Source organism: Chaetodon trifascialis, chromosome 1 (genome assembly GCF_039877785.1).
Source record: "Chaetodon trifascialis isolate fChaTrf1 chromosome 1, fChaTrf1.hap1, whole genome shotgun sequence".
NCBI lineage: Eukaryota > Metazoa > Chordata > Actinopteri > Chaetodontiformes > Chaetodontidae > Chaetodon > Chaetodon trifascialis.
Genome location: NC_092056.1, coordinates 12,092,783 through 12,119,559, shown reverse-complemented (window position 1 = coordinate 12,119,559; position 26,777 = coordinate 12,092,783). Strand labels below are relative to the sequence as shown.

The 26,777-nt window shown below is 40.8% G+C and overlaps 5 protein-coding genes across 6 annotated transcripts; 4 read left to right on the top strand and 1 right to left on the bottom strand.

The window, feature by feature from the left end:
* On the top strand, positions 1 to 2,754 carry LOC139332117 (large ribosomal subunit protein P2-like). 2 transcript variants are annotated; one of them, XM_070963846.1, is made up of 5 exons: positions 1 to 54; positions 1,010 to 1,133; positions 1,235 to 1,283; positions 2,124 to 2,219; positions 2,646 to 2,754. In XM_070963846.1, exons 2-5 carry the CDS (start codon positions 1,011 to 1,013, stop codon positions 2,717 to 2,719), a joined length of 342 nt encoding a protein of 113 aa, XP_070819947.1. In that variant the 5' UTR covers positions 1 to 54; position 1,010; the 3' UTR covers positions 2,720 to 2,754. The 2 variants fall into 2 exon arrangements, with proteins under 2 accessions (XP_070819947.1, XP_070819940.1); XM_070963839.1 differs by lacking the exon at positions 2,646 to 2,754 and having other exon boundaries at positions 2,124 to 2,339.
* Positions 2,755 to 5,270: 2,516 nt separating this feature from the next.
* On the top strand, positions 5,271 to 9,494 carry fth1a (ferritin, heavy polypeptide 1a). The gene is made up of 5 exons (XM_070961653.1): positions 5,271 to 5,583; positions 6,892 to 6,997; positions 8,010 to 8,156; positions 8,481 to 8,606; positions 9,022 to 9,494. Exons 2-5 carry the CDS (start codon positions 6,896 to 6,898, stop codon positions 9,178 to 9,180), a joined length of 534 nt encoding a protein of 177 aa, XP_070817754.1. The 5' UTR covers positions 5,271 to 5,583; positions 6,892 to 6,895; the 3' UTR covers positions 9,181 to 9,494.
* Positions 9,495 to 10,993: 1,499 nt separating this feature from the next.
* mcee (methylmalonyl CoA epimerase) lies at positions 10,994 to 13,778 on the bottom strand. Its single transcript, XM_070966496.1, has 3 exons — positions 13,733 to 13,778; positions 12,791 to 13,131; positions 10,994 to 11,527 (listed from the first exon to the last, which is right to left on the bottom strand). Exons 1-3 carry the CDS (start codon positions 13,758 to 13,760, stop codon positions 11,375 to 11,377), a joined length of 522 nt encoding a protein of 173 aa, XP_070822597.1. The 5' UTR covers positions 13,761 to 13,778; the 3' UTR covers positions 10,994 to 11,374.
* Positions 13,779 to 13,819: 41 nt separating this feature from the next.
* Positions 13,820 to 19,758, top strand: mphosph10 (M-phase phosphoprotein 10 (U3 small nucleolar ribonucleoprotein)). The gene is made up of 11 exons (XM_070969882.1): positions 13,820 to 13,936; positions 15,216 to 15,885; positions 15,977 to 16,158; positions 16,260 to 16,425; positions 16,993 to 17,134; positions 17,253 to 17,320; positions 17,407 to 17,544; positions 17,628 to 17,738; positions 18,017 to 18,124; positions 18,211 to 18,441; positions 18,688 to 19,758. The coding sequence occupies exons 1-11, from the start codon at positions 13,851 to 13,853 to the stop codon at positions 18,835 to 18,837; spliced, it is 2,052 nt and encodes a 683-aa protein (XP_070825983.1). The 5' UTR covers positions 13,820 to 13,850; the 3' UTR covers positions 18,838 to 19,758.
* A 111-nt stretch (positions 19,759 to 19,869) lies between these two features.
* ist1 (IST1 factor associated with ESCRT-III) lies at positions 19,870 to 25,501 on the top strand. The gene is made up of 10 exons (XM_070965507.1): positions 19,870 to 19,980; positions 20,564 to 20,664; positions 20,814 to 20,994; positions 21,173 to 21,260; positions 21,378 to 21,461; positions 21,571 to 21,681; positions 21,775 to 21,960; positions 22,257 to 22,352; positions 22,844 to 22,889; positions 23,492 to 25,501. Exons 2-10 carry the CDS (start codon positions 20,577 to 20,579, stop codon positions 23,653 to 23,655), a joined length of 1,044 nt encoding a protein of 347 aa, XP_070821608.1. The 5' UTR covers positions 19,870 to 19,980; positions 20,564 to 20,576; the 3' UTR covers positions 23,656 to 25,501.
* Positions 25,502 to 26,777: the final 1,276 nt, after the last annotated feature.

The following is a 26,777-nucleotide window of genomic DNA, read 5'->3' as shown; positions in this document are numbered from 1 at the left end:
TTCCTTTCTGTCCGAGCTAACCTCGAAGTGAACACGCGTTCGCCTGTCTAGCAAGTGAGTGTACTTTTTACATCATAATGAATGCATTAATCATTGTGGAAACAAGAATGTTTTCCCAAGAAACAAGTAAACTTCCAACCCCGGTCGCTCAGAAACCTTAATAAACGCCATTTCTACAAAATTAATTCTTTAAACGCACCGCAACGTCGCTGGCGGCTAAGTTAGCTAAATGCTAACGGGTCTGAAGAACACGCCGCCACATGGGTGAAAAAAGTGTATCTTTATTTAATAGTTTTTCTGTTGTTACATGTTAATATTAGTATTATATTCACCACAGCGACTTTATGTTAAACACTTGCTTACCTGGCGCTCTTGTCCATAACACATGCTCGGTAGGGGCTCATATTTGCTGCCTGGCCATCTAGCTTGCTTATACTGCTAGAGAATAACCACTAAACTTTGTTGTATTGTCTTAAATTTGTCATGCAAATTAACACAAACGATTTCATTTTAAGATCTTGCAATTTTTTAGTGTTACTTGTGATATACCGAAGCTTTAAAATGAAGAAACATGCTACAACACAAACATGGAGGATTGTGCTGCTTGACACTGTCACTGCATATATTTTACGCACAGATAAAACACAATTATAAGGCTCTTTTTCTGAAATTGAATATATGTATCCTCAAATAAGTAATGAGCCACTAGGAGCTGAAAAGGTTTGGCCTTAAAAGCTGCCAGTCTTAAATAGAAAACTAGTTAAAACTGAAACATGCAAGACAGCTACAGTCAATCTGTAAGGAAAGAGGAGAAAGCAGACAGACTAGAAATATTGGCAGCTGGCAAAAATAAAAGAGGCTGTTGATTTTTAAGGTGTGCAATTTAAGTAAAGTACATGAGTATTAAGATCGCAGGCGGCCAAACTTGCACATGTTTTTAATTTGTTTCTGTCTGGTAAAGTCCATCTACACATCTGCTGAGTATGAACCTTCCTGGTTATTTTTTTAGGATGCGTTACGTTGCTGCTTACCTGCTCGCTGCCCTGGGTGGCAATGAGAACCCTGAGGCCAAGGACATCAAGAAGATCCTGGAAAGTGTTGGCATTGAGGCCGATGACTCCCGCCTGGACAAGGTACAGGGCAGTGTGCTTCTCGTGTTTCTGGTGTTGTGGAAGACACAGTCCTGACAGCAGCTAGTCACTGTCTTTTATGTAACGTTCATGTCTCTCAACAGGTCATCTCTGAGCTCAGTGGCAAGAATGTGAATGAAGTGATTACCACAGGTAAGTGTGCGAACGTGATGCTGTTATTTTGATGAATTCTGGTTTAGCTGAAATGAGTAGGTTTTATGGTCTCTCTACTTTAAAGTAGTGCCAGGCAGGATTTTAATGTTGAATTTATTTACACTGGTGCTTGTCATATCCTTTAAAGAAAGTGTTAAGAGTTGGCCTGAATTTGTTTCTGAGGATGGATATTGTGACATTCATGTATCACTCAGTGGTTTCATAGGCAGCAGTTTTCAGACATTAGATCAAGTGGGAAATCCTAAAATGCTGTGGACCACAGTGATGGCAATCAACACATGAATCTGCCATTAAGTGTATGTAGATTTTTTTTGGTTTGTTAAAGATGTTAATGGTATTCTGTTAATACAAAATTGATTCACTAGCAGTCTACAAAGAACAAGATGCACTTTTTTTCAGCCTTTACTGTATGTGTGGATGTATGTTTTCCACATGTCTCAAACTGGACAGCAACTTTTGACTATGTATCCTCGTACTGGTACAGTGACAATGCCATGAATATTGGATAATGGTGCTTTCTTATTGTATTTACTATATACTTAGAGTACACAATGATGGTCTTCAAAGCAAAATTGCCTTAACGATTGCAGGCAGAGGCAATCTGTTAATTTCACTTAGCTAAAACAACAAACCAGATTAAACATGTTCCCCAACAAGAGGAGATCCCTAATCTATGTCAGAGTATCACTATACAGCTAAATTGCCAGATTATATGTAATGAAAACAACATAGTGTTTCTGACCTCTATCTTGTTTCTGTCTGCTGAGTGTCAGTGTTATCACTATCAGCCTTTATGTCTGCCAACTCGTGTCTCCTCAGGTTACAGCAAGCTGGCCAGCATGCCAACAGGCGGTGCGGTGGCTGTTGCCAGCTCTGCGGCTGCTGGCGCAGGCGGCGCTGCAGCCCCTGCTGCAGGTGAGCATTGCAGCTTAGCACCTTGTTTGTCAGCATCAATGACACTTGGCACATGGTGCCTTTGCCTTTACCTTGTATGTTGATATGATTACATGGAGCCAAATCAGTTAGTCACCGTTAGTTTTTCATTGAATTAAATGCCACAAATCAACACCATAGAAACCTGACACAATGTGTGTGGTAAGTGCAAATCAGACGGGTCGTGTACTTACTTTTTGTTTCATTTATGGGACACTTGCTTTCAGCACAAACTCTTTGGGGAAGCTTGTCATTATTTGCATATTTGTTACATGTCTGTAAGTACAGTAACCTCATATTCATGCATTAGTTTTCTGTAAATGTGACTTCTTCAGTGACCTCATAAGCATGCCTTTTAAATGTAATGGTAATCGTAACAGAAATTGATTCTTTTATCTCGTTTTGCAGAGGAGAAGAAGGAAGAGAAGAAGGAAGAGTCTGAGGAGTCCGATGACAACATGGGATTCGGCCTGTTTGACTAAACTTTTTCAAAAGATGAATAAAGTTTATAAAAAAACTCCAAAGTATTTGTTTGTTTTTCATTGCAGGATGACAGTTTTATTGTTCTGTATTTATTAACGTAGAAAAAGATGCCATTGAGGTGCAATATGAGCCACGTCCTGAAAATTATAAAGCAGCCATCCCATGATTTTTAAGTTTGTTAAAAAAAAATACCTGGACTAGTTTATACATGTAAAAGTTGTATGTATTTGGTATATGAGATGCAACATTTCAATACTTAAAAACAAATTGATTAATTAGAAGAATTAATTATTAAAAGAAGCCCTATATTAGTGTCTGTTTTGTGGGTTGACAATGTTCTTTTCTTTGTGTTAACGCCTGAAGAACTACCAAACTATAACAGCTAGTCATTGATTCATTGGTCGTGTAATTCAGCCCAGCGATCAGCAGGTGGCGCTGTTGGATTCTGCACAGTAAAAAGGAGTAAGCGGGACACCGCAGGGCCGTCATGTCGGACAATGATTTAAAACATGAATTAGATATTTCCTTCAGGATAAATGAATTCTTCATGGCTCTGTGAGATGATGTTGATCTATGACAGTGTGTGTTTTCTACTGGTAATGTGGCAACTCACGCTATTCAGACAACTTCAGCTGAGTGTCCTGCCTTCAAAATTTTTACTTCAATATAACGTCATCAAAATATACATAAAGCACCAAAAGTAAAGCAGAATGGCCAATTTCAGAATATGTAGATGATGTTATTATAATATCGATACATTTGTGTGTGAGCATAACTTTAATGTTAAATCTGATAAAAGTCTGGCTAATTTTAATTACTGTATATGATGCTTGGCAGCTTGTGAGTTGACCCTGGGGATCAGGTCTTAACCTATAATATCTCCTAATTTATTTGTTGATTATATTTTATATCATTAATGTGAATCTGCAAAGTCACTAAAGATAGCAAAGAAATAGAATGGAGTAAAAAGGCACTATTTTTATTTATAATAGCAGAAAATGGAAAGTCAAGTAAAGTACATGTACCTCAAATTTGTACTTAAATATACTATTTGAGTAAGTCTACTTAGTCACTTTTCATGACTTCATTTATCTGGGCCTCAACGATTGTTATCTGCTTTAAAAAATAGTTGTATCAGATGCTTTTCAGGATAATCAAGCTCATTTTAAAATGTCATAGCTTCAGTCAGTGTTTAGATCAGGTTATAAGCAATATAAGTAGACTTTAGCTTTGCCCAGAAAAATGCATTTGCAAGACTTCTGAAGGGGAAATACATGATAGCTCTTTACAAAACAGCAGTTTCACTAATCATTGTGAAATCTGAGCTTTTTGGTGTTATTAACTAATCGTTTTACTGGAGTGAAATTGATGAGGAACAAAGACAAATCTCCACTCATACTAAGTTTAACACAGGTCAGCCTGTGTCACTCAGCTTTTCCACTTCAAATGGGTCAGCGGCCAATGTCCTGAATGTCGGTTCATCACTGTGGCATCAAAACGCAGGCAACTCATTTCAATAGAAAAAGTGAATCATTTGTAAACACTTCCCTCTTAAACTTTATGTTTCTTTAATCGCTATAGTAACACAGACCTTTATGCAGATTTTAAGCTTTTGTTCTTGGGGGTGATACAAGCCTTACAGAAGTTACTGCAGACTGATCAAGGCAAGAAAAGACAGATTTTCACATAGATATATTTACAAATACAGAAAGTTGATAGAAAGTTACATTTTATTTAGCTAACTTTCTTTCTTTCTTTGTGCTTCTCCTCTGAAAATAGACCCACACTCTTGTTCAAATGCATCAAAGTTGCTAAGTCATTTGGTGACCTGATTACAGATAGCACAAGTTAAACTCTGGATTTTCCTCAAGGCAACTTCATCATGTCTCAACAAGCCAATTAGTCATATCCCGGTGTGTGACAATAAGTCTGTTACTTAATCCCCAATTTTTCAGGTTTTGTAATCCCGCTAAAAAACAGCAGAGTCAAGTCATACTGTATGTTCAAACATGAGTCAGGAGATGGTATCTCTATGTGAGTGTTTGGGTTGAACGTCTGTGTGTCGAGGGTGCTGTATGCTGTACAGATTGTTCGTCTTCTGCTCTGCTCTCATATAAACTTGTGATTTTAGACTAAATAAACTTGATCCCTTTCTCACGCTCTAATGCTTCTAATCCAAAATATCCTGCCAAAACAAGTGAGCTAGTTTACCCATACACAGTCATGGGATAGGGGCACCACAATATTGATTCTGAGGGGATTCAAATTCTACCTGTTCTGGCCACATAGATATTTTGTTTGTGAAAGTCAAAAGGTCAATGGTTTCCTCTGAAAGCCAGAGCAATGGAAGTGTGGCGAAGCAGACGTATAAAGCAGCATACCACAGAAAATACTCCAGTAAACAAGTCACAAGTGTACTTCGTTACCCTCCGCCGCTGTGAAAAACACCCTGATTATGAAATAAATACACAAGCGACGAGCAGCTTGCTGCGTCGCCGCCATGTCCCTCCCTCTTCCCGTTAGTGACGTCACGGTCCACACCATCTGCTTATCTTTCGCCGTTCAGGTTGAAGCTCACAGTTGATTCTCTCGCTAGCGGACAGTGAAGGTTACCTGCTTCAACAGTGCTTGAACGGCAACCTCTCAACTGTCTTCAATCACCACATTACGGGAATAATCACTTTGATTTCTCCTACTACCGCCGATAACGTCAAATCAGAATTTTCCTGACCTTAAAACACCAACTAGGTGAAGTTATCCTACACGTTTAGCTTGCTAGCTAGCTATAACTGTTTTGCTAACAAGGCAAACCGCTCGGACAGCTTTTCGACCTCCTCACAAGAAGACCCGCCACTGAGTTTTGGTAAGAATGCATCTTTAAGCTTTCTTCTTATCGTGTGTATATTTGCCTTGACCACGTTAATGTTGGTAAATGTTGAGCTGACTAACTGTAAAGCCTGGAATAACACTGGTTCGCTTGTTTATTTCCTCGTCGCCGCCGCAGCCAGTGCGGCCTTGGCGCAGTTTGATTTTCAGCCTTGCGTAATCTCTTCAGGTGCCAGAAATGCCTCACAACAACACTGGGTCGGTCAAACAAAACACGGCTTTGTTTAAGTGCTGTATATTTTCGACACTTCAAGCTCTTCCCATTTCGTACTTTCATGCGACGTGTGACGCAGCTTGTGTCCATGCGTGAGCGAGGCATCAGCTGTAAAGTTAATATGGTGATCTGGTAACCGTTAGGTTTTACTTCCCTGACAAGATTTGGTCATATATAACACAATGTAGCCGCGCTATACCCGTTGATACTGAGGTAATACTTGGGTCTGCAGTATGCTGTATGTGATGAAGTAGCTCACTCCGTTGAAGGAAAGACCCATCGCTTTGCATACTCATACTCACTCAGTAAATATTTTGTTCAAGTCTGAATGTTGCTTCACAGCTTCAGTGCCTCGGCCATTAAGCTTGTAATATTACTCATTCATCACCAACCACCCTAGTCTAATGTTGTATTTTTTGTAAAAAAAAAAAAATTATGAAAGTTGGTCAATAGTTTTGACATCTAAACGTGCAAATGAAGCATCAGTTGAGTCAAATTTTTTCCAAAGTAAAAATCATTGGCACACCTAAGGAGGACAGCTTTGCTGTATTGTCCAGTGTGAAGTGATAGACATCAACTGGAAAATGGAAAGTATATACAGTAGAGTAAGCTTATGTGGTTACTGTGATCAGAGCTGCAACTCACATTCATTATTTTCATTATTGACTTGAGTGCATCTGTTACCCTTTAAAATACAATATTATATGTCAAATATCAAAAAGTAGTGATAATGACCCATCACAGTTTCACAGGCCTGAAGGTGATGTCTCCAAAAATCTTGTTCCATGTGACCAACACTCCAATTACAACAATATTAAACAAAGGAAAGCAACAAAACCACACATTTGATAAGCTTGAACCACGTGATGTTTTGCTTGATGAGTAACTGAATGATTAACCTGTAATCCAAACGCTGATTACTTTTCTGTTGGTTGACTAATTGAGTAATGGATGAATCATTTCAGCTCAAATTGTGATTATATACTGCATAAACTTGCCTTGTGTTACACACGATTTTAATAAATTTGAGTCGTGCTTGTTTGTCTAGTGAGATGTTTGTTTGTGTTTCAGAACCATGAGTTCTCAGGTGAGACAGAACTTCCACCAGGACTGCGAGGCTGCAATCAACAGGCAGATCAACCTGGAGCTGTATGCCTCCTACGTCTACTTATCTATGGTGAGAGTCAATAGGTGAACAGAAGACAGTGTGCAGGCGGTAGAAAAGCAGCTGAGTGAGTAGAAAAGGGCAGAAAACCCAGGGTGGAACAGCTGATGATAATACAGTTAGAACATGTTGGCGTAAGGGGAACAGTGTCACTGATACCCGTTATTATCGAGAAGTGATTCTAATTCCTCTTAAACTGACTGTTTTGTGGTTATGTAACTGTTGTGCTGAGTGGGTTTACATGGTGTGTATCCTCACGCACCCTCCAAGCCTGGCCAATGTGCCAACATCCTTCAGATGGCTGGAAAAAGCATGTGGGAAGTTTGGATGAGGCCAGTCAGGCAGCCATGATGAAGAAAAGCCACCATCAAGCAGTCATTTTCATCAAACATTAACTTGAGAAACGCGGGGGAGGATTTAGGTGTATGTTTGATATCATGTGTCCCAGTCGTAAAACAAAGGTTGAAGTTCTCTTCAGTACGGACGGGGCAGAGAGTGCATCGCCTGCCCTAAAAACATGTGCAGCACTCATCTATCGATCACACACAGCCGTGTATCTGTGCCGTCTATATGTTCAGTTTTAATTTTTAAACATTCTCTCTACTTTCTTTTTTTTTTTCAGAAAGGATTTACCAGGTTTATATTAAATAAATATAAACATTGCTTTTTGTTGAGATATGTTGTGTATTGTATCTGCCATGCCGCGATTCTGTGTTGTTTTTACTGATTCTTGTATTACTGCTAAAAAAAAAACGGGTAATTAACACGAGTTTATTGAAATAGTTGTAGACACAGTAGTGTGACCTTTTAGATAGAAGCAACACAGGGCTAACAGTAAAGTTTTATCACTGAATTTTAGCACATTAAACTCTGCTTGCATGGCTAGTTTTATCTGTGTGTCATAATCTTGGCACCTGGCTAGCTGTGTGTCATGTTTTCACCACATTTCAAGACCTTTTTGCGTCACCTGACGGAAATGGTTTGGTTTGGAGGATTCTAACATTCTCCTCTTTCCTCCTCGCAGTCATATTACTTTGACCGGGATGACCAGGCATTGCACAACTTTGCCAAGTTCTTCCGTAATCAGTCGCACGAGGAGCGGGAACATGCCGAGAAGCTAATGAAACTGCAGAACCAGAGGGGGGGAAGGATCTTCCTACAAGACATCAGGGTATGAGTTCATATTCATTCTAATGCTTTTTTATTTTGTTTGCTTTGTGTATGTTTTAACTTCAGCACTGGGTGTGAGATTTCTTGTTCTGGGCTATCACGTGGCCCATGTTAGGAGGGCAAAACAAGAGTACAGATATCAAGGGCGTGAGGGTGCTGTGTTGCTTATCTTTCACAGACACACAAACACAACCCATTTAACGTTTCAGTTAAACGTTAAACTGGAAACCCACTTGCTTGCTCTCTGGGCCACTCGGGTCACTGGCCTCCTAGCCCCTCATTTAGTAAGTGTCTCACTATTTTCCTGACCTGCTTTGTATTGCAGAAGCCAGAGAGGGATGAGTGGGGCAGTGGTGTTGAGGCCCTTGAATGTGCACTGCAGCTTGAGAAGAGCGTGAACCAGTCCCTGCTGGACTTGCACAAGCTCTGCTCTGATCACAATGACCCACATGTGAGTATGAAATCAGGACTGATCCTGTTACCTCCTGCAGTATGAGCCTGTTTGTAGAATTTAAAGATCTGACCACGAGCAATTAATGCATACACGTTGGTTGTACACCTAACTGTTAAGGCAAATATAGATTTGTTTCTTGCAATAAGCTGCAAATTCTGTAGGCTTCCTTTTTTATTTTCTACAAGATGTGAAAACAGTCAGACTTAGATCACAAGTTGCTTTTAAATTCAGTGGATTAGACGGGTAGACAGCTATAAATCACTAAGCGGTTTCAAAACAACACTAAGCTCACGTGTAGCATTTGATCATTTTCATATAAATGTATTTCAGCAGGTGAACGACATCAAAATGAACACAGTTTAGACGAACGTGCGTTTCAGCTCCCAATTTGATTGATTTCTCGTTCTTTCAGTTGTGTGATTTCATCGAGACACACTACCTGGACGAGCAGGTGAAGTCCATCAAAGAACTGGCAGACTGGGTGACCAACCTGCGCCGCATGGGAGCGCCTCAGAATGGCATGGCCGAGTACCTGTTTGACAAACACACCCTGGGAAAAGAAAGCAGCTAAATCCGTCCAGATCACATCACCAAAAGCTTTCTATATATGTATATTTGTATTTCGCGTCTAAATACTTTCAGAATAAGAAGCCATTTGCATGATACTGGCTAGTCCTTTAAATCTCTTATATTACTCATGTCATTATTGCCGTTTCCTCCACATAAGTCACTTCTACAGTCCCCACAGCTGTGAGCTGCTACATTCAGACCCACTTCTGTATCTTGCACCTCTCTGTGCTCTCAATGCCTGTGTCACTGCTATGTATTTGCTGTGTTTTATGCCAGTTAATCAATCCAAATAAAGCAGATTCTGATTCTGATGTTATATCATGTTTTTCTATATATGTGTAACCAGTAGATCACTTTAATGGTTAAAATTGAACTCCGTCCCTGTTAAAACAGCAAAACTCCCCCACTGACAAATGGATAATTATAGTACTCATGGTCTGTTTCACTTCCATTATCGCTAGCATAAAAAAGAGAACTAGGCAGTCAGCTGACGCATTTAGTAAAATTTCACTCCTGTCCCAATTCTGTCTTACTAACCTCTATCACGTCACGTCGTAGGATCCGTATTTAAATCTTGGCATGTTAAATGTCATATAGACCTGGCGTTTTTTACTTTAACTAATGGAGGACTACGTTTTGGTAAAGTTGAAGGACACCTCAGAGACCAGTAATCAAGAAAATAATCACAATGTTTACCTGAATGTGAGGAACGTAATTACTGTTTTCCTCAAAGCCTGTGGTTTCTGAAAATATACAGCAAAAGTCCAAAATAAGCAGCTTGATGTGAAACTAATTATGATCATCTGCCCTTCGTGCCTCAAGGCATTAGCAAATGACCACTGGTTTCTTTTGTGTCAAGGGTATTTCATAGACTGTTTCAATCTCCTTCTGTCTGTGGTTCCAAAGAAGTGTGTTCTGCACCATCAGCCAGGCTTCTAAAGAGGCGAGTAATTTGGGGATTTCCTACTCAAACTGTTGACATTTGACAGGAAGCGTAAAAGGAATGTTTGAGAGAAGACTTGAGTTCAGCGTGTCTCAGCAGGAAGTGGATGTCCTCTGTATTTCACATGGGTGATTCTGGATTTCTGACCAGCTGAAGCATTTTTCCTATTTGTGTCTCAACTGAAAGGCACTTAAGTTTTAGGCTGGAGCCTATCCCAGCTATCAACGGGTGAGAGGCGGGGTACACCTGAGCCAGTCGCCAGCTGACTGCAGGGCAACATATATCAACAAACACACTCACACTCACACCTAAGGACAATTTAGAGTCACCAATTAACCCAGTGAGCATGTTTTTGGTCAGTGGGAGGAAGCTGGAGTGCCCGGAGAGAACCCACACATGCACGGGAAGGCCCCACCCGACCTGGGGATCGAACCGGCGACCTTCTTGCTGTGAGGCACGCGCACTACCTGCTGCTTCACCGTGCCGCCCTGAATCTGCATCCATATTGTGAAATTAAAACCACATGAGTTGTAGATCGTGTAAAAGTAAATTTTATCAGTCATGTTAAAACTAGAATTATCGCCTGGTGGTTTTATGCCTCCACCAACCAGTAAAGTTGGAGTTTACATCCCTGTCTGTCCAGACTTATACATGTCCTGAGTACTGAGTTTATCTTTGAGTCCAAGTGGACATTTGTGCCAAATTTTAAGAAATTCCTTCAAGGTGTTCCTGACATGAGAATGGGATGTATGTATGCACTTGAGGACAAGCTAAAATAATAATGCCTCCAGCCACGGTCATCGCCAGTGGGGAGGAATGAAAATCCCAAACATTACAAATTCTGTATTAAAATGACATTGCACACAATATTACCATTTGATGTAGTTTTTAATTTTTAAGTACTTAACGTGAACTCAACATCTGGAACATTTTCAAATGAGGTGAAATCAGTTTGTTCCTGCAGCATGTACTGGACACTGGATGCAGCCATCCTACTATAGGACAGTAGAGTGAAGACCAGCTGGATATTCATGGAAACTGTCAAAAACAAACCACACTATTATTTACTCCCAGCAAATCAAGAGAGGCAAGAACAACAGCGAAACTGAGGCACCGAGAAGATCAAAACCGAAGTGCTATAAAGACCAAAATTACAAAAATCAACATTAGTTATCATATTGAATATCAGACGGACTGTGGAATATAGAAATGTGAATTAACAGCTCCAACACTCCCCATCAGACTGAGGTGTTCACGCTTCTTCAAGCTCCACCAGCACACCGTCACAGTCTTTAGGATGGAGGAACATCACTGGTTTCCCATGAGCGCCTATTCTGGGCTCTGCTGACAGAGTTCGGATGTTCTTCGCTTTCAGGTCGACAATTGCGGCGTTAATGTCGTCGACCTGCAACCAAGAGGAAAACTGTTAATTATCTTCATGACTCGAGGTTGGTCTGACACACATTCTGTCAAACTGATCATCTTTAAAGGAACAGTAATGTGTGAAATGTAGAAGATGTACTGTGTTTCCGTATCTTAGCACAGTAGAGAGATTGGTGGTTCAACAAAGGTTGCAGCCAACAACCTGTTTGTTTTTTTACTGCCAGAAGAAGAAATTAGATTATATTAGTGGATTTTTGAGGCTAACACCAACATTGATATTTGAGACTTTAAAAAGTCCAACAGCAGTTTCTATTTTGAGACATTTTACAGTTCAGAAAACTTGTCAGTGCTCTCTGGTGGACAAATTATGTAACACCGTTTCTACTGTTGGTTGACCACTGCATACGTTTCTCTGTAATTCTCGTTACCAATTGGTTGACATGTAATGATTTCTCTGCATCAAGCTAGTATTGGTTGATCTATCAGTTGAATAAATGATTGTTTACAGTGGTTTATCTGCACTGAGGAACCAAAACAATAAAGAGAACCAAATTCACCAAATAAGTTTTATACTAAATGTAAAAGCTGGAATTCAGATTAAAACTGCAAAAACTCCAGACTTCTGACGCTAAACAGCACATTTGGGATGAAGTGGAACAGACTGTTTGTTGAATAAGTTTTCTTGAATGTATTGAATCCATCCCTGTAACATTGGACCTGTCTCATGGCAGACAATTAATCTCCCCAAACACAGGTCTTACTAATAATGAATGATAGATGCTTTCCACTCATGTGGGTCAGGGTCATCAGGGCCCTAGATCTGGCCTCGTTCACTTCAACATGACACAGTGGTAATTAAAAAAAGAAAAAAAGTGAACGTATACCATCTTTGTGACTCGTGCTTCAGATCAAAAACTCAAAGACTTCTGCAGAATCCTGCACACTGTCCATCACTTGAACTCACTTTATCAACCTCAGATACGCAGACCTGCCGCAGCAGGAAAAGCACACGTGTAATTAAAAAAATGAATGATAGCTGAACTGTATTCAGCTACTTTGGTTTCAGGGTCCTGGTGTTGTACACGCTGCCTCACTGGCATTTCTCACTGGGTCAGCTGAATAGAACAGAGCAATAAATAATGCAACACCTGTGCTTGGTCAAGTGTGACAAGTCAAACATGTCTGCTGTGCCATGCACACATACTGTATGTTATTAGTAAGGTTGTCAAAAGTATCGATACTGCAATACTTTCTCGATGGCGACTCATCCCCACTGACATCTCACCTCAATACAAATGTGGTGCATCCCTCCAGACTTGTTCTTCTGTAGGAAGCCAGCGATCGGGCTCTTGTCCCCCAGCGGATGGAGCAGCTCCAGCTTGGTGTTGCCCAGCTCCACAAACACCGTGTAGACGCCGTGCTCTGGCAGGGGCACCTGGGCGCTCACTGTGGCCCCCAGCACATCCCGATACAGAGCCGTGGCCTTCTCCATGTCAGGCACAGCGATGGCAATGTGGTTCAGCCTCCCCAGCTTCCACAGCGATCCAGGAACGCCCTGATGGAGGGGTGCTGTTGTTGAATGTGCCCTCATGAGCGTGACACGAGAACATCTGGAAAGACCTGCCACTGGATACACAGATTGAAATATAGTGAGATTAGTTGTGGCTAAAACCTGTGTTTTTACAGACAGTTTTCCCTTCAAGTAGCTTCAAGATTAGGAAAAACATTTGATCTCAGGATCACATATAAAGTATACTGCACCAGCTTGTTCTAGCTCTTCAGGTAAGTTGTATGATGTCGACAGATTCAACCAAATAAAAGCCTGTGAGTTTGAACAATGTTTGGCTGCACAGCAAATTAAAACGCTGGTAAAATACCCCATTACACAAATACACTATCAAACATGTCTCGGGGAGTTTTATGTTAAATGTAAGTTGAAGAAAACATTTGGATATTACTCGACTATGATCAAGACAGAATCAAATTAGACTGCGTTTAGTTATCTTTACATGTCTTCGGATAAAAGTCACTTTTTTTTTACACTAAACACGAAAAGTACCATGTACCCACACGGTGCAACATGATGTTGACATTAGCATGGGGTCGACTGTGACACAGTTCACATTCAACAATAAATAAGAGGTCGACCATACTGATATTCACTGCCGCGGAATACAGTACATAAAATATGCGTTTGCGAGTGAGATAATCACTGACAGATACCAACCTGCAACCTTCAGCACGGCGGACGCCATGTTTGTATATCGGAACCAAACAGCAGCGGAAGAGTTTCTCGGAGAGCCTATTTACCTGCCACACACAGTGACACGCATGTGGGAGAAAATATGGCTAGTGGGGACCTGCTGAGCGTGTTGGAGGGGTGTTTAAAGAAAATAAATGCCAACACAGCACAGCCGGAAAACTTTCTGAGGCAAGTGTTTCCTGTCTTAACGCCTGTATTGTTGAAAAAGATGTTAAATGTGATCTCAGCCTCGTTAACGCATGTTTGAAGAGAGGAGGTTAGGCTAGCTAACTGTTAGCTAAAGCTAACTGCACGGACTTCACCGTGACCACCGCATTTCGTTAAATAGGTCTCAAGCTGTCACAATCAACCTCTTGGATACCATGAGGAGGGTTTTGGTGTATCAGTGGTTTGCCAGGTCGCGGTTTTTTCTGTAACTGTTACGGCATCGTTACTAACTGTTGTATGTCTGCGAACGAACTTGTGTAGAGATAACAGTTGGACCAGGTTAGAAAAAGTGCTACCCAGTTACGCCTTTTCTTTATCAATGAGAGCCATAACAACCACAGAAAACTCAGCTAGCATGCATCTATACTTGGGCTTTCTGTTAGTTTACCAAACGCAGAATTAACATAGTTGTATTTTGATTATTGGAAGTCAGCACAATACTATTACATATGGATAATCAGCTGCTGTGGTACATCAAAATGTTATTGTCATCAAAGAGGAACAAACAGAAATGGCCAAATACTAAGATGCAGAACTTTAGTCATATTCTTATTTATTCACCACATTTGAAGTTTATCTAGTGTCGCAAAATTCTAAAGAGAGCTCTGATTTGATGCCATAATGTAGGGTTTAATGCACACTGTAAAATGTATGTGTCTCTGAAAGGTTAAAACTAGCAAAACGTTGAACTGCCAGAAAGCAGAACAGTTCTGAAAGAAATTAGTCAAATCTTATTTCCCCATCAGTGCATTTCATAGATGAATGCTTAAACAATCACCACACTCATCAGATGTTAAAAAAACACCTGTAGTCATTTATGCTGACTGTTATTGTTTTATTTAATAGTTGTCTTTTTTCAGGTGAGGTAGCCAGGTAACTCACCCGAAAGGTAGCTCTGCAGTAAGCCATTGCAGGAAAAACTAAAATTGTCTCTCAAAGAAATCTTAAAATGCCAAATTGTTATTGGCACAATTGTTAATTGTTAAACATACATACATACATATATACATACATACATACATACATACATACATACATACATACATACATACATACATGAATGTTTTGCATTACATTGTTGTGGTGAGAACCTGTACCAACTCTTCTACTGAAGACTGCAAACAGCTGACCTGTACCCAACTTCATGTGTGTCCTTTGGACAAATCCAACAAAAATCACTGTCTTGCTTTTAATAATACACCAGACATGCCATACTGATCATGTGTTTCCACCTTCTCAGCCTTCAAGATGGAGTGGCAGCAGACTTTACCTCTCTCACTAAGACCCTGTATGACCTCCACAAAGCTCAGGAGCCTGCAGATTATAATGGCAGCCCATTGGCTCAGCTGGTGGTGGAAAACTTCGACGAAGAGCAGATCTGGCAGGAGCTGGAGCTGCAGAACAATGCTGTTCTGAAACACTTCAAAAAAGCTACTGACGAGGCTTTGTCAGACAAGACATTAACGTTGCTGGTAGAGGAGGAGGAAGAGAATAATTGGGAGCAAGAAGTAGTGACTGATGATGAAAATATTGATGAGGAAGAAGAGGAGGAGGATGAACCACCCAGACAGTCTAAGAAAATGGCTGTGGAGGCTGAGGATGAGGCAGAGGATTACACAGATGAGGACTCTGATTTAGATTTTGACGTGGATGCCCTGGAGAAGCGAGAGAAACAGAAGAGGGATATTGAAAGGAAAAGCCCCAAAACAAAGGTGGTTCCCTCTGAAGTTGATGATAAGTTCTTCAAACTGTCAGAGATGGAATCGTTCCTCGATGATATGGACAAGCGTGAGGGAAAGGAGGATGGGAATGAGGATGACCTCGACTATTTTCAGGATCTGCCCTCTGAGGAGGACGACGATCTTGACCTAGCTCAGATACTTTCGACCAAAAAGCAAAAGAAAAACATTGTATGTATTTTATCACTCATTCTCTCTTATTTTATTGGGTCCTGATTGTGCAGAATACAGGAAATAAAAAGATTGTTGTTCATGTTGACAGGCAAAAAGCTCCAGGAATCTCAAGTACAAGGACTTCTTTGATGCTGTGGATAGTGAACCTGCTAAAGCTGATGACCAGACAGATGGCGAGGATGACAGCATGGCTGAAAGCCAGGAAGAAGCTGAAGGAGAAATGGATGACGAGGAAGATGATTATGATGGTGAAGAGGAGGGTGATGATGAGTAAGTGTGATTAAAATGATGTAATGCATAAAATTATGTGTGGGAGAAGCACACTTGTGTGTATGGTTTATACCAGCGTGTTTGTGTTTACCATTTGCCAGTGATGAAGAGACAAGTCAGTCCAAAGCAGCTCGTAAGAAAGTGACCTTTGACCTCTCTGGGGACGAGGACAGCGAGGGAGAGGACATGGAGGACATTTTTGGAGGAAAAAGTCCAATCTCAGCAAAGTCTGAATCAAAGTCATCGTTTGAGAAACGGCAAGAAAAAGTAATCAGGTTTCAAATTGAGCTTGTTTGATTTGTCAGTCCATGTGGCTTAAATGTGGTGCAGCGGTCAGGTTTACACTAAATATTGGACACAAATATATTAATGCTGCTTGTGGGGCTGAGTATTGAGTTTCTGATACAGCTTCCAAAAAGATATGAGTTCCAGTACCAAAACAGTGCTTTACTTCTCATGCTGAGGAATAAGGAAATCTTTTTACAAAACCTCATTTATTTTTGACAAAATAAGCTAATCTTCTCTGATGCATCAGTCTTTAATTTTGTATTAAAATGAAGCAGCAGTATAAGAACTATACAAAACTCGAGGAGCACTTTGAGAGCGCAGACATCCGTCAGCACCGATAGTCCACTCTTCTATGATTATTGCTCGTTCTCTTAAAGCGAAAAGTGCACATTTTTCCTGAATATCTCTGGTGGAGACAGTTTACGTCTGGCTGTGAGTAAGAGTAGAATTACTTACATGATATGTGTCTCTTAACATTTCCATAGCCACACCTTAGTTAGAGAGTGGAAATACTATTACTTTAACGGGTGGCGTTCTAACCTACAGATGTCAGAGAAGATCAACGAGATGGAGAAAGCGGCTCTAGGAGAGAAGCCCTGGCAGTTGTCCGGAGAGGTGACGGCACAGAGCCGTCCAGAGAACAGCATGCTGGAGGAAGATGTGGAGTTTGACCAGACGTCCAGGATGGGTGAGTGGCTCCAGCATTGTGTGTCTGTTGTTTGATTGAGGTTAATGTTAAAACGACATGAATGTCTTTCTGTGTGCTTTTTCGATTCAGAAACAAGATTTTATCTTTGCTCTTTTAGCCCCTGCCATCACAGAGGAAACCACACTACAGCTTGAAGACATCATCAAACAGAGAATTAAAGACCGGGTTAGTAGAATAACTTGAGTTTTATACAGTTTTTTTTTTCCATTGCCTGATTATAACCTGGTCTCTTTGACCTGTGTTTCTGTGAGGCGTTTGACGACGTGGTCCGTAAGGAGAAACCCAAAGAGGAGGTGTTTGAGTACAAGAAGAGGCTAACATTAGACCATGAGAAGAGCAAGCAGAGTCTAGCAGAAGTCTATGAGCAAGAATACCTCAAGCAGACTCAGGTTTGACTTTTATCTGGTTTTCACCATTACTCCAACACCTGAATGTGCGCTGCATTCATTCTTATGTTTCTTTCTCATTTCAGGGAAAGACAGAGGAGGAGGAGAACCCAGGTCATGTAGAAATTCAAAAACTTATGGACACTCTCTTCCTAAAGTTGGATGCTCTCTCCAACTTCCACTTCACACCTAAACCGGTAAGTTCAGCCTGACACCGCTGACTGAAAATTGCCAAAAATGCTTAAAATATTGAGAGATTCTGATAGATGTAGAAGTCACATATTGCGCTCAGTGGTAATCAAAGGCTTATTTAGCTCAAACCTATTGTGTAGAACTTTGACCCTGGATCTGATTTGTGAGAAAATTTTAAGACATGCTGCACTTCAAAAAATGTATAAATGTAAACATATCCTTTAGAAAATGGTGTACTTTAAAGGTAGCAGGCCAGTACATTCATGTTGCCCTTTGTCCACAGCACGTTCCTGAGGTCAAAGTGGTGTCTAACCTGCCATCCATTACGATGGAGGAGGTGGCTCCCGTCAGCGCCAGTGATGCTACGCTGCTCGCACCTGAAGAAATCAAGGTTTGTTGTCAGTTCTCAAACATCTGTTTTGATCCTGGTATATTTAGTTACACAGCGTGTCTAATAATACTCTCCTCTAACCAAAGGAGAAGAACAAAGCGGGAGATATTCTGGGTGATTCTGAGAAGACGTCAACAGACAAGAAGCGTGAGAGACGTCACAAGAAGAAGGTGAAGCATCTAAAGATCAAAGAGAAAGAAAGGAGACAGAAACTTAAAGAGGCCAGAACGACTGGGGAGAACAAAAAGCCATCAAAGGCCGAAGTCACAGAAAACCTGAAGAAACTCACAAAAGGAGGCAAAGCCACAATACTCAAGGTGAGCGTTTTCTGCCCTGTTCTTTCTTGCATTGCTCAGATCTGTGTGCATTCAGTGCGTTTGTTTCAGAGTAGGAAATCTGTGTTTGCCTGTTCAAGCATTTAGAGTTCAAAGATATAAACAGGAGAAAGACAACTGTGATATATGAAGACTTTCACAACTTTGAATGCCAAAAAATGAACATTACATCACTGCTTAGATAGCACTGTGTATGTTCTTGACTAACACGGCGTTCCTCCGTTTCAGGACGAAGGAAAGGACAAGGCTCTGCGGTCCTCTCAAGCTTTCTTCTCTCAGCTGCAGGACCAGGTCAAAAGTGAGATCAAAAGTTCAAAGGACCCGTCTTCAAAGAAGAAGAAGCACAAAGAGGTTTCTGTCAGCAAACTCAAGTTATAATAACTGTGATGGTTTGCTGTGGAAGATCAACTTTTTATTGTACAGATTCTTTTTTATGAGAAAGCTGCAGTATATTAAAATCTGGAAGTCCCTGTTTAATGTTCCCATTTTAATTAAAATGAATCAAGGGCCCGAATGTTGTTTTTTGGCAAGAAGGAGAGCAATTTCAACTTTGATAATAAATGTTCAGTCACCTGAAAATATCTCTTGTATAAAGATGAATGTAAAGTGTCTGTCTGAAGACCCACGGTTGTTCATAACACTTTCTCACTAGAAAATAGACACCTACATTTAAAAAAAATATTATTTTACGCACTTGGGTAGAATAAGTTGTCACATCCCAAAAGTAAAGGTATGAACCAGTAACATGAGGCAATAATACTAAAGCAACATTTAACGTCTTCCCTACATCAAAGTATCAGATTTCTTAAGTGCATCAAGTACCATGACAATGACAAGCGCGCATTGTAAATAATGGTTTCTTTGACCGATCATACATTCAGTAATGAAAGCATCAAAAGTAAAAATATTATGCAGACACACTCCTCAGATTCTCATGTTACAACAGATATTATTGGATTATTATCACAATGGGATTTAATGTGTGAACAGCATTTCATGTAGCAAGTAGAGGTGGGAGTTTATCACATTTTAGAAGCTGATATGTGTTGTATGAAAAATATCTGCCAAATAACCTTTAAATATGGCTGTCAAACAAATGTAGTGGAATAGAAATCACCGTACTTTTCTCTAAAATGTGTTAAGGTAGATGTACTATATACTAATGCACTGTTACTTTCCACCCTGGTAGCGACTCTATATGCTGCTGCTGCTAATTATGTTGTAATTATGTTTTAAACATTTCATTTGCCCCCTAAAATGTTACACCAGAAAAATAAAACATTTAAATACTATAAAGTCAGAAGTAGTACTACGTAAAAATTCAAATCTCAGTATTTCAGTTAATGTACCTGAGTCACACCTGTTGTTGACTCCTGCGTGACGGTGTAGGAAGACCCCGCCCCGTGAGGTGAATTCCCATGACGTCACTACATATCGTTGCGGAAGTGAAACAGGCGACGACACCGGACAAAACACAGAAACCCAAATAACTTGTTGTCTTCGTCTGACTGTAACTTCCAGGTAAGTCGCTGTCGCTTTCTTAACTGTTCGTCGCTTCAAAATCGCCCCATTCTTCACACTAGTTTAGTGTTTGATAAGTTTGTTTTGGTTTTCTTTGCGTTGAGCGAGAGCTAGGAAAGTTAGCTAACGTTAGCACCAACGATGACAGAACAGAAGACTGCTAACAAAGCAAAGCCTAGCTAACAGTCAAGTTTGGCAACTGAGACACTGGTTCGGGTTTCTAAAGGCGTCTGTTATAGTATGGTTAAGTAAATAACGTAGAATAAGTGAAATAGATAAAATGGTAACGTCTAAAGTAGCATAGCTCAGGTATCCGCGTTAGCTGTCCGTCGTGTCAGGCTAAAGCTAACTGTTTTGAGCTTTAAAGCGTTTAATGTTGCGTGGTTTTGGTTAGCCAGCTAAATTAATGTTTTCGTGTGTGTTTTGAGTCTGCGGAGTCATTCTGCTGTGATGGGTTGGTCATGCTCACATGATTAAGCGACTCACAGGATCAGAGGTGGGGGCGAGGTTAGATGGACTCTGTAGATTGATCACATTTGTATGTAATGCTTCCGTGTGGATTGTGCTCCTCTCATGTTCACAGATAGTCTATCGTCATGCTGGGGGGAGGATTCAAAGCAGAAAGGCTAAGAGTCAACCTCCGGCTGGTCATCAACCGACTCAAACTCTTGGAGAAAAAGAAAAGTAAGTCCTGATAAATAATAAAAATCCTTTCCTGCTGTTGACGTGGATTCAGTGGTTTCTTGTTTGCGAGACGAGTGTGTTTCATATTTCCATTCCTTCCAGTAATGACAAAAACTTTTCCCGCTCTCATTCACAATTTTAAAATGAAGCCGAGCTTGCTCAAAAGGCGAGGAAGGAGATCGCAGATTACCTGTCATCTGCAAAGGATGAGCGGGCACGGATCCGTGTGGAGCACATTATCAGAGAGGACTATCTGGTAGAAGCCATGGAGATCCTGGAGCTTTACTGTGACCTGCTTCTGGCTCGCTTTGGCCTCATTCAGTCCATGAAGTGAGTAACTTAGACGTCAAGTTATATAAGTCATATAACTTGACTAAACATTGAGGTGTAAACATAAACATTTAAGACTTCAGCAGCGGGGAATGTGACAGTTTCACTTTATTATCTTTGTCTCCGGCTGTCATTGTGGTTGTTTTTGTTAAATCTTTCTCTGTTTCTCCAATTTAAGGGAACTGGACCCAGGCTTGCAGGAGGCAGTATCAACCCTCATCTGGGCAGCACCTCGTCTCCAATCAGAGGTGTCTGAACTAAAAATTGTAAGTACTGTCTAAATATAAGTGCTGGCAGCATTGCCAGCAACACTGAACCAGTTCTGTCCATTTATTCCGATCTATGCCAATCTTGACAGTCCTAACACTTAATGCTTATTTCAGGTGTCAGACCAGCTATGTGCAAAATATAGCAAGGAGTACGGCAAGCTGTGCAGGACAAACCAGATTGGCACAGTCAACGATAGGGTAGGCAACTTTTTTCCACTGACTGCTCATAAGTCTGTTCAAGAATGCATGAACCTTAAGCCTTGCAACTTTTCACCATCATCTGATCACATATCTGATATGTTCATAGCTGATGCACAAACTGAGTGTGGAGGCCCCTCCCAAGATCTTGGTGGAACGCTACTTGATAGAGATCGCCAAGAACTATAATGTGCCGTATGAGCCTGACGCCCTGGTCCGGGTGAGCGTTAAAGAATCAGCTATCACTCCCCATTAAGGGTGAAGTCATGCATTGCGTTTATTTACCCACTCATCCCCCCTTGTCTCTGGACAGCCTGAGGTGTGTTCCGGAGAGGAAGCAGACCTGATTGACGTGGACACAGACAAGAAGTCTGGAGGAGGAGGGGGAGGTGGTGGAGGTTTCACTGCTCCTCCTGCTGCTGCTATGCCTATGGCCATGCCTATGCCCATGCCCATGCCTATGCCAACAGCTTTCAACTACCCACCCCCCAACGGAGCTGTAAGATATTCATTTTCAAAGACCCTATTCTTGTTTGATTTTGATTTGGACTTTGAAAAACTCCACAGGAACATTTTTTGGGTTTGTGTTTTGTTTTTTTTCTTAAACAATGTCCAGGTCAGTCAAAGCAGTCCACAGATATCATTAAGTTCTTCTGAAACTGTTTCCCAGTACAGCTGCCATTAGAGAGATCAATTCTCTGTGATTTATTGGACTTACTTTGGAGGGATGGGAAGAGATGAGATTAAAAAATGCACTGACTTTCAGACCCTTATTTGTCTGTTGATTTCCTTCAGGAACCGTTTAATGTTGGAACCTACAACAACTTCCAGCACCCCATGGGAGGAGGGCAGCCCCCACAGCTGCCCACTTCTCCCCCCACATACGAGTCTGTAAGTGACCGCACCCATCCCATCCATGCCCCCCTCCCGTTCCCACAGATGGACAGACGGACAGGGCAGGGCACCACTCAGGGAAGAGCAGTTCGTTCAGCTTGCTTGCAGTTTTGTCTGTCCTATACTTTTTTAAATTATTTAGGCCCAGATTCTGCTTCATCTGCATGGACATAGGCATGGTGATGTGCTGATGTCATAACTACTAACTTTGACACTCACACTGAGTGAGTTTGGAATGAACAGATGAAAGTGTGAAGTTCATTTTACACACAGCTTAGGCTAGCTAAGTCTTGAAATCTGTTATGTGTAACCTACTAAAGGTGACGGGTTCCCCTACATTTTTCCCTTTTATTTCATTTTCTTAGTATTTGTTTTTACTTCTGTGCCGTTGACTGCAATTGTTACTACACTAATACTAACACACGTGTCAATATTTAGTTTAAATGTGATAATTGAATGATCCCTTACACATTTCCTCTGGGTTTCAGATTGATGACCTAAATGATACACCTTCTGTTCCTTCGCAGGCAGTAGGTGAGTTCTGCCAACCGATAAAGCTAAAACCAACAGTGCGTAATATATGTAAACCTCAGAATGCTTTCTGACTTCCCTACCCCGTCTGTCTAACCCCAAGCCCATTCATTCTGCCTTTTAGTTTTTAGCAAATCTTACCCAAAATAAGAGTAAATAGCATGTTTGTTGGGAACAATATTCAGCACCAGTGCCATTGTTCATCCTAAAGATGCCCACTCATGATTAGTGGTAAAATTGATCAAGTTTGACCGAGGTGCAGCAAACAATGGATGTCTGTGGCATGGAGGAATAAGCTATTGGGATTTGACACCACAAGCAATACTTAAAATCAATTTATTGTTGGTTTTGTTCTTTTTATAGGACTTTCTGATCACTAGATTTATCCTAGAAATATTATTGAAATGCATTTGTACGTGCCTTTAAATTACATTTTCTGAGTTTCTGTAGTTCTGCTCTGTCATCGCACATGAAGCCTTCATTTCCCACTGCATATTGTAAACTCACGGCTGTCTTTTTTTTTTCTTTTTTTTTTTTCGCTGTTATATAAAGTGCCAGGTATACTGCTGCATAAATTAAAATATATGCCATATATTGCTTTTCAGGTCCTGGCCCTTCATCTAAGCCATTTGACAACACTCTGCCAGAGCTCCCCTCTGTTCCCGACACACTCCCCACATCCTCGTTCGGAGGAAACGCCACCACCTCAGATGACATCGACTTTGACAACTTGACGCGGCGATTTGAGGAGCTGAAGAAGAAGACCTAATTGCTATATCCCTGGTCTATACACACACACACACACACACACACACACACACACAAATACACACAGACCTGTGTCATCACATACGCAGCTCAGATGTAGGAAATGGAACATGTTTAAGGCTCTCAATCAGATTTGGATAGTTCTCCTCCTCTTTCCACAGGGAAGTAATCTTTCATAGATATTAAACATACATGTATTCTTACCTCATTTATATGAACATGATCAGCTTACGGAAGGTGTGGTTGCTCACTCAAGGTTATCGGTTAGCAGAAAGCTAATATCTGTTTGCAGTACCAGTGAGTACCACAGGTTTTAATTTCTTGATGTATGCCACATCATATACATATATATATTCATACATAAAATCACATGTGTGGACCCTGTTCACTCCTTCTCATTTATGGTCATGCCGTCTTTAAACTTTTCCCTTGTGTCTGAGTGGTATTCTGTATAACCAAACTTAGATTTTAATTGTTGCTTTACCTGGGGTTTTGGGTCTGATAAGTATTTACAAAACATGCCTTGATTCTACTTTGTACATGCTGTTATCTTTGCTACTGTGCTACTCAGTCCCGTGTCAGACCAGTCGAACAAGTCTGGCTGGCTGCCCCAGTCTGGTGGAGAGCTGGCTTTCATGCTAACAAAGGCTCTAGATTGTTTCCGAGGCGAGGCTCTGATACCAGCCAGCCTTTTTAATGTAGTTATCGGAACACTTAGAAGCCATGTTTTCAGTATCCTGCCCAGTCATGCAGTTATGTCACTGTGCAAAGGACTATTTGTAACTCCCCTTACACTTCAAGGCATATTTAAATCAGAAAAGGGGGTGTGTGAGCGCCCCAGGGAAAGCTCATGGTGACAGATCTTACAGCGGTGGTGTGGCACAGATGTGTGTGATGTAAAGTGATAAAAACAATGTATGGAAATCTGTAATATAATACATTTACAACTGATATAGTTAGACCTATTTACACAAATGATTAAACTGTACAGCGAAACGAATTTTGGTTGTAGGGAGTTGTTCAATATTTGACAAATCTGTTTTATATACAGTATCTCCAAATAAAGTTTTCTTTTTTTGAATGTCAGTTTTACCAAATACCCGCACTTTCTTATCAATGAAGTACTTAATTTACAAGCAAATTGTGTGCAGACAAAGGCAGTTGCACAACATCCTAATTTGATATGGTGTAAATATTGACCCCAGAGTTAAGGGGTCTGTGTTGTCCTCTGTGCTTGTGTGTGCATGAGACTTCTACTCTTTGTCCACACATTTGCCTTAGTTACCAACTCTCATCAGAGGCCTTGCCAGTCTGTACTAGGATTATGCATTTGTTATCCATAAAGACTGGTTATGTGTTACCTGCATTGAGTCTCAGTTGATTATATTACACTTTGCTTTGTTTGCTTTACCTGTCAGCATTTCTCTAAAATCATTTTTAGTTCAAATTTGTAGATTGGATAAAAAAATAACTCGTCTGCGCTGGCAATAGAGGTAGCTGTTTCCATTTTCCTGTGGAGAAATTAGAGTGGGTTTTGTGGTCACACAGACCCAGGTCTGCTTGCATGGCAAATGGACTGTGGCCTTGAATAAAATGATTCAGCAATCTCTTGAAAGCACATTGAAAAGCTTTCCAGCTGGGTGATAGACAGGTTTTATTGATACGTTATACATGTGTAAATAGAGAGAGATTAACACTACAGAACTGTGATCTGCTCACTGTCCTTTCCATGCAGGACTGTTCTTTCATGCTAAACCGTGACACAAAATGGTGTCTAGCTGCAAAAAAGAGTTTTTTTTCCACTGTATACTAAAATAACAGTTTAATAAAATATTATTTGGAACTGGAAACTGGTATGGTTTTTATTGTATTTGCTCCTTGTGTTTGCATCACAATGTTGTAATGACAAATGGTAACCAGCAGGGGTCCTCAGTGTAAAAGGGAAGAATTAATCCTAGCCTTGGTGTCCTAAAGGAGAGTCTTAGATATTAGATATTATCTACCAGCATAAGAGGCCGGTGAGTGAGACTTTGAAAGCTGTGGAAGCCATTTTTGTGGACATTATCTCATTTGTGGATTCTTCGTTAAGTCTTAAATATTTTTAAAGTAAAATGTCTGTAAAAGAGAGCAGCCTGAGTTCAAATACTCAAGTCTAGAGTTTGCTGGAGGCTGCGCTTCCAGTGTGACTGAGCAGGAGATTTTAAGCGAGAAAGGTCAGCCATTCTCTAAACCAGGCTTTGTTGAATAAACAAATCGTGTTTGCTTACATGACATGCATTTGACATACACTTAAGTCCAAAGTGGCTTACAATAAGTGCATTCAACATACACAGGAACAAGAGCTATATGTTATGTCACAGTGATGCTCATGACCAGTCTACCTGAATTTGTGACCATAACACTTTATGTTCTATCACTGTGAGTTTTCCCCAAGCCTCCCATTAATGTCACAGGCCAAAATGACCTCAAAAAAACTGCCTTGCAAACTGATCATTATTAGCTTAGAGTACACAGCAGTATGGACTACGTCAATAATAATGATAATAATAATAATAATCCATCCATCCATTTTCTATACCGCCTATCCCTTTTCGGGGTTGCGGGGGGGCTGGAGCCTATCCCAGCTACAATGGGCGAGAGGCGGGGTACATCCTGGACCGGTCGCTAGTCGATCGCAGGGCAACACACAAGACAAACAACCATTCACACTCACACTCAAACCTAGGGGCCATTTTAGTCACCAATTACCTTAATGAGCATGTTTTTGGTCTGTGGGAGGAGGCCGGAGTACCCGGAGAGAACCCACGCATGCACGGGAAACACATGCAAACTTCACGCAGAAAGGCCCGGCAACCTTCTTGCTGTGAGGCACGCGCACTAACTGCTGCGCCGCCGTGCCACCCCAATAATAATAATAATAATAATTCATTGGTTTTATATAGCGCTTTTCTAAATACTCAACCCATCTTGCTATCGTAACAATTACTTCCTACACTGTGCACACACACATGCACGGAATTGACAGCTACTCTGTAACTTACAACTAAGAGAAAGGAAACACCAGACAAACGCTGCTGAAGCGGCAGTGGTACTTTTATCAGGTCATAACCTGGGATGCATGCA

Coding starts and splice junctions, on each gene's coding strand:
- ist1 (XM_070965507.1), top strand. CDS start 20,577: ATGCTGGGGGGAGGATTCAAAGCAGAAAGGCTAAGAGTCAACCTCCGG. Junction 20,995..21,172: donor GGCCTCATTCAGTCCATGAA/GTGAGTAACTTA, acceptor CTCCAATTTAAG/GGAACTGGACCCAGGCTTGC. Junction 21,961..22,256: donor ACCCACCCCCCAACGGAGCT/GTAAGATATTCA, acceptor GATTTCCTTCAG/GAACCGTTTAATGTTGGAAC.
- fth1a (XM_070961653.1), top strand. CDS start 6,896: ATGAGTTCTCAGGTGAGACAGAACTTCCACCAGGACTGCGAGGCTGCA. Junction 8,157..8,480: donor TCTTCCTACAAGACATCAGG/GTATGAGTTCAT, acceptor TTTGTATTGCAG/AAGCCAGAGAGGGATGAGTG. Junction 8,607..9,021: donor CTGATCACAATGACCCACAT/GTGAGTATGAAA, acceptor TCGTTCTTTCAG/TTGTGTGATTTCATCGAGAC.
- mphosph10 (XM_070969882.1), top strand. CDS start 13,851: ATGGCTAGTGGGGACCTGCTGAGCGTGTTGGAGGGGTGTTTAAAGAAA. Junction 15,886..15,976: donor AAAAGCAAAAGAAAAACATT/GTATGTATTTTA, acceptor TCATGTTGACAG/GCAAAAAGCTCCAGGAATCT. Junction 17,135..17,252: donor TGACCAGACGTCCAGGATGG/GTGAGTGGCTCC, acceptor TTGCTCTTTTAG/CCCCTGCCATCACAGAGGAA.
- LOC139332117 (XM_070963839.1), top strand. CDS start 1,011: ATGCGTTACGTTGCTGCTTACCTGCTCGCTGCCCTGGGTGGCAATGAG. Junction 1,134..1,234: donor ATGACTCCCGCCTGGACAAG/GTACAGGGCAGT, acceptor GTCTCTCAACAG/GTCATCTCTGAGCTCAGTGG. Junction 1,284..2,123: donor GAATGAAGTGATTACCACAG/GTAAGTGTGCGA, acceptor GTGTCTCCTCAG/GTTACAGCAAGCTGGCCAGC.
- mcee (XM_070966496.1), bottom strand. CDS start 13,760: ATGGCGTCCGCCGTGCTGAAGGTTGCAG. Junction 13,132..13,732: donor CGCCGTGCTGAAGGTTGCAG/GTTGGTATCTGT, acceptor CTGTGTATCCAG/TGGCAGGTCTTTCCAGATGT. Junction 11,528..12,790: donor TGCACCACATTTGTATTGAG/GTGAGATGTCAG, acceptor TCTTGGTTGCAG/GTCGACGACATTAACGCCGC.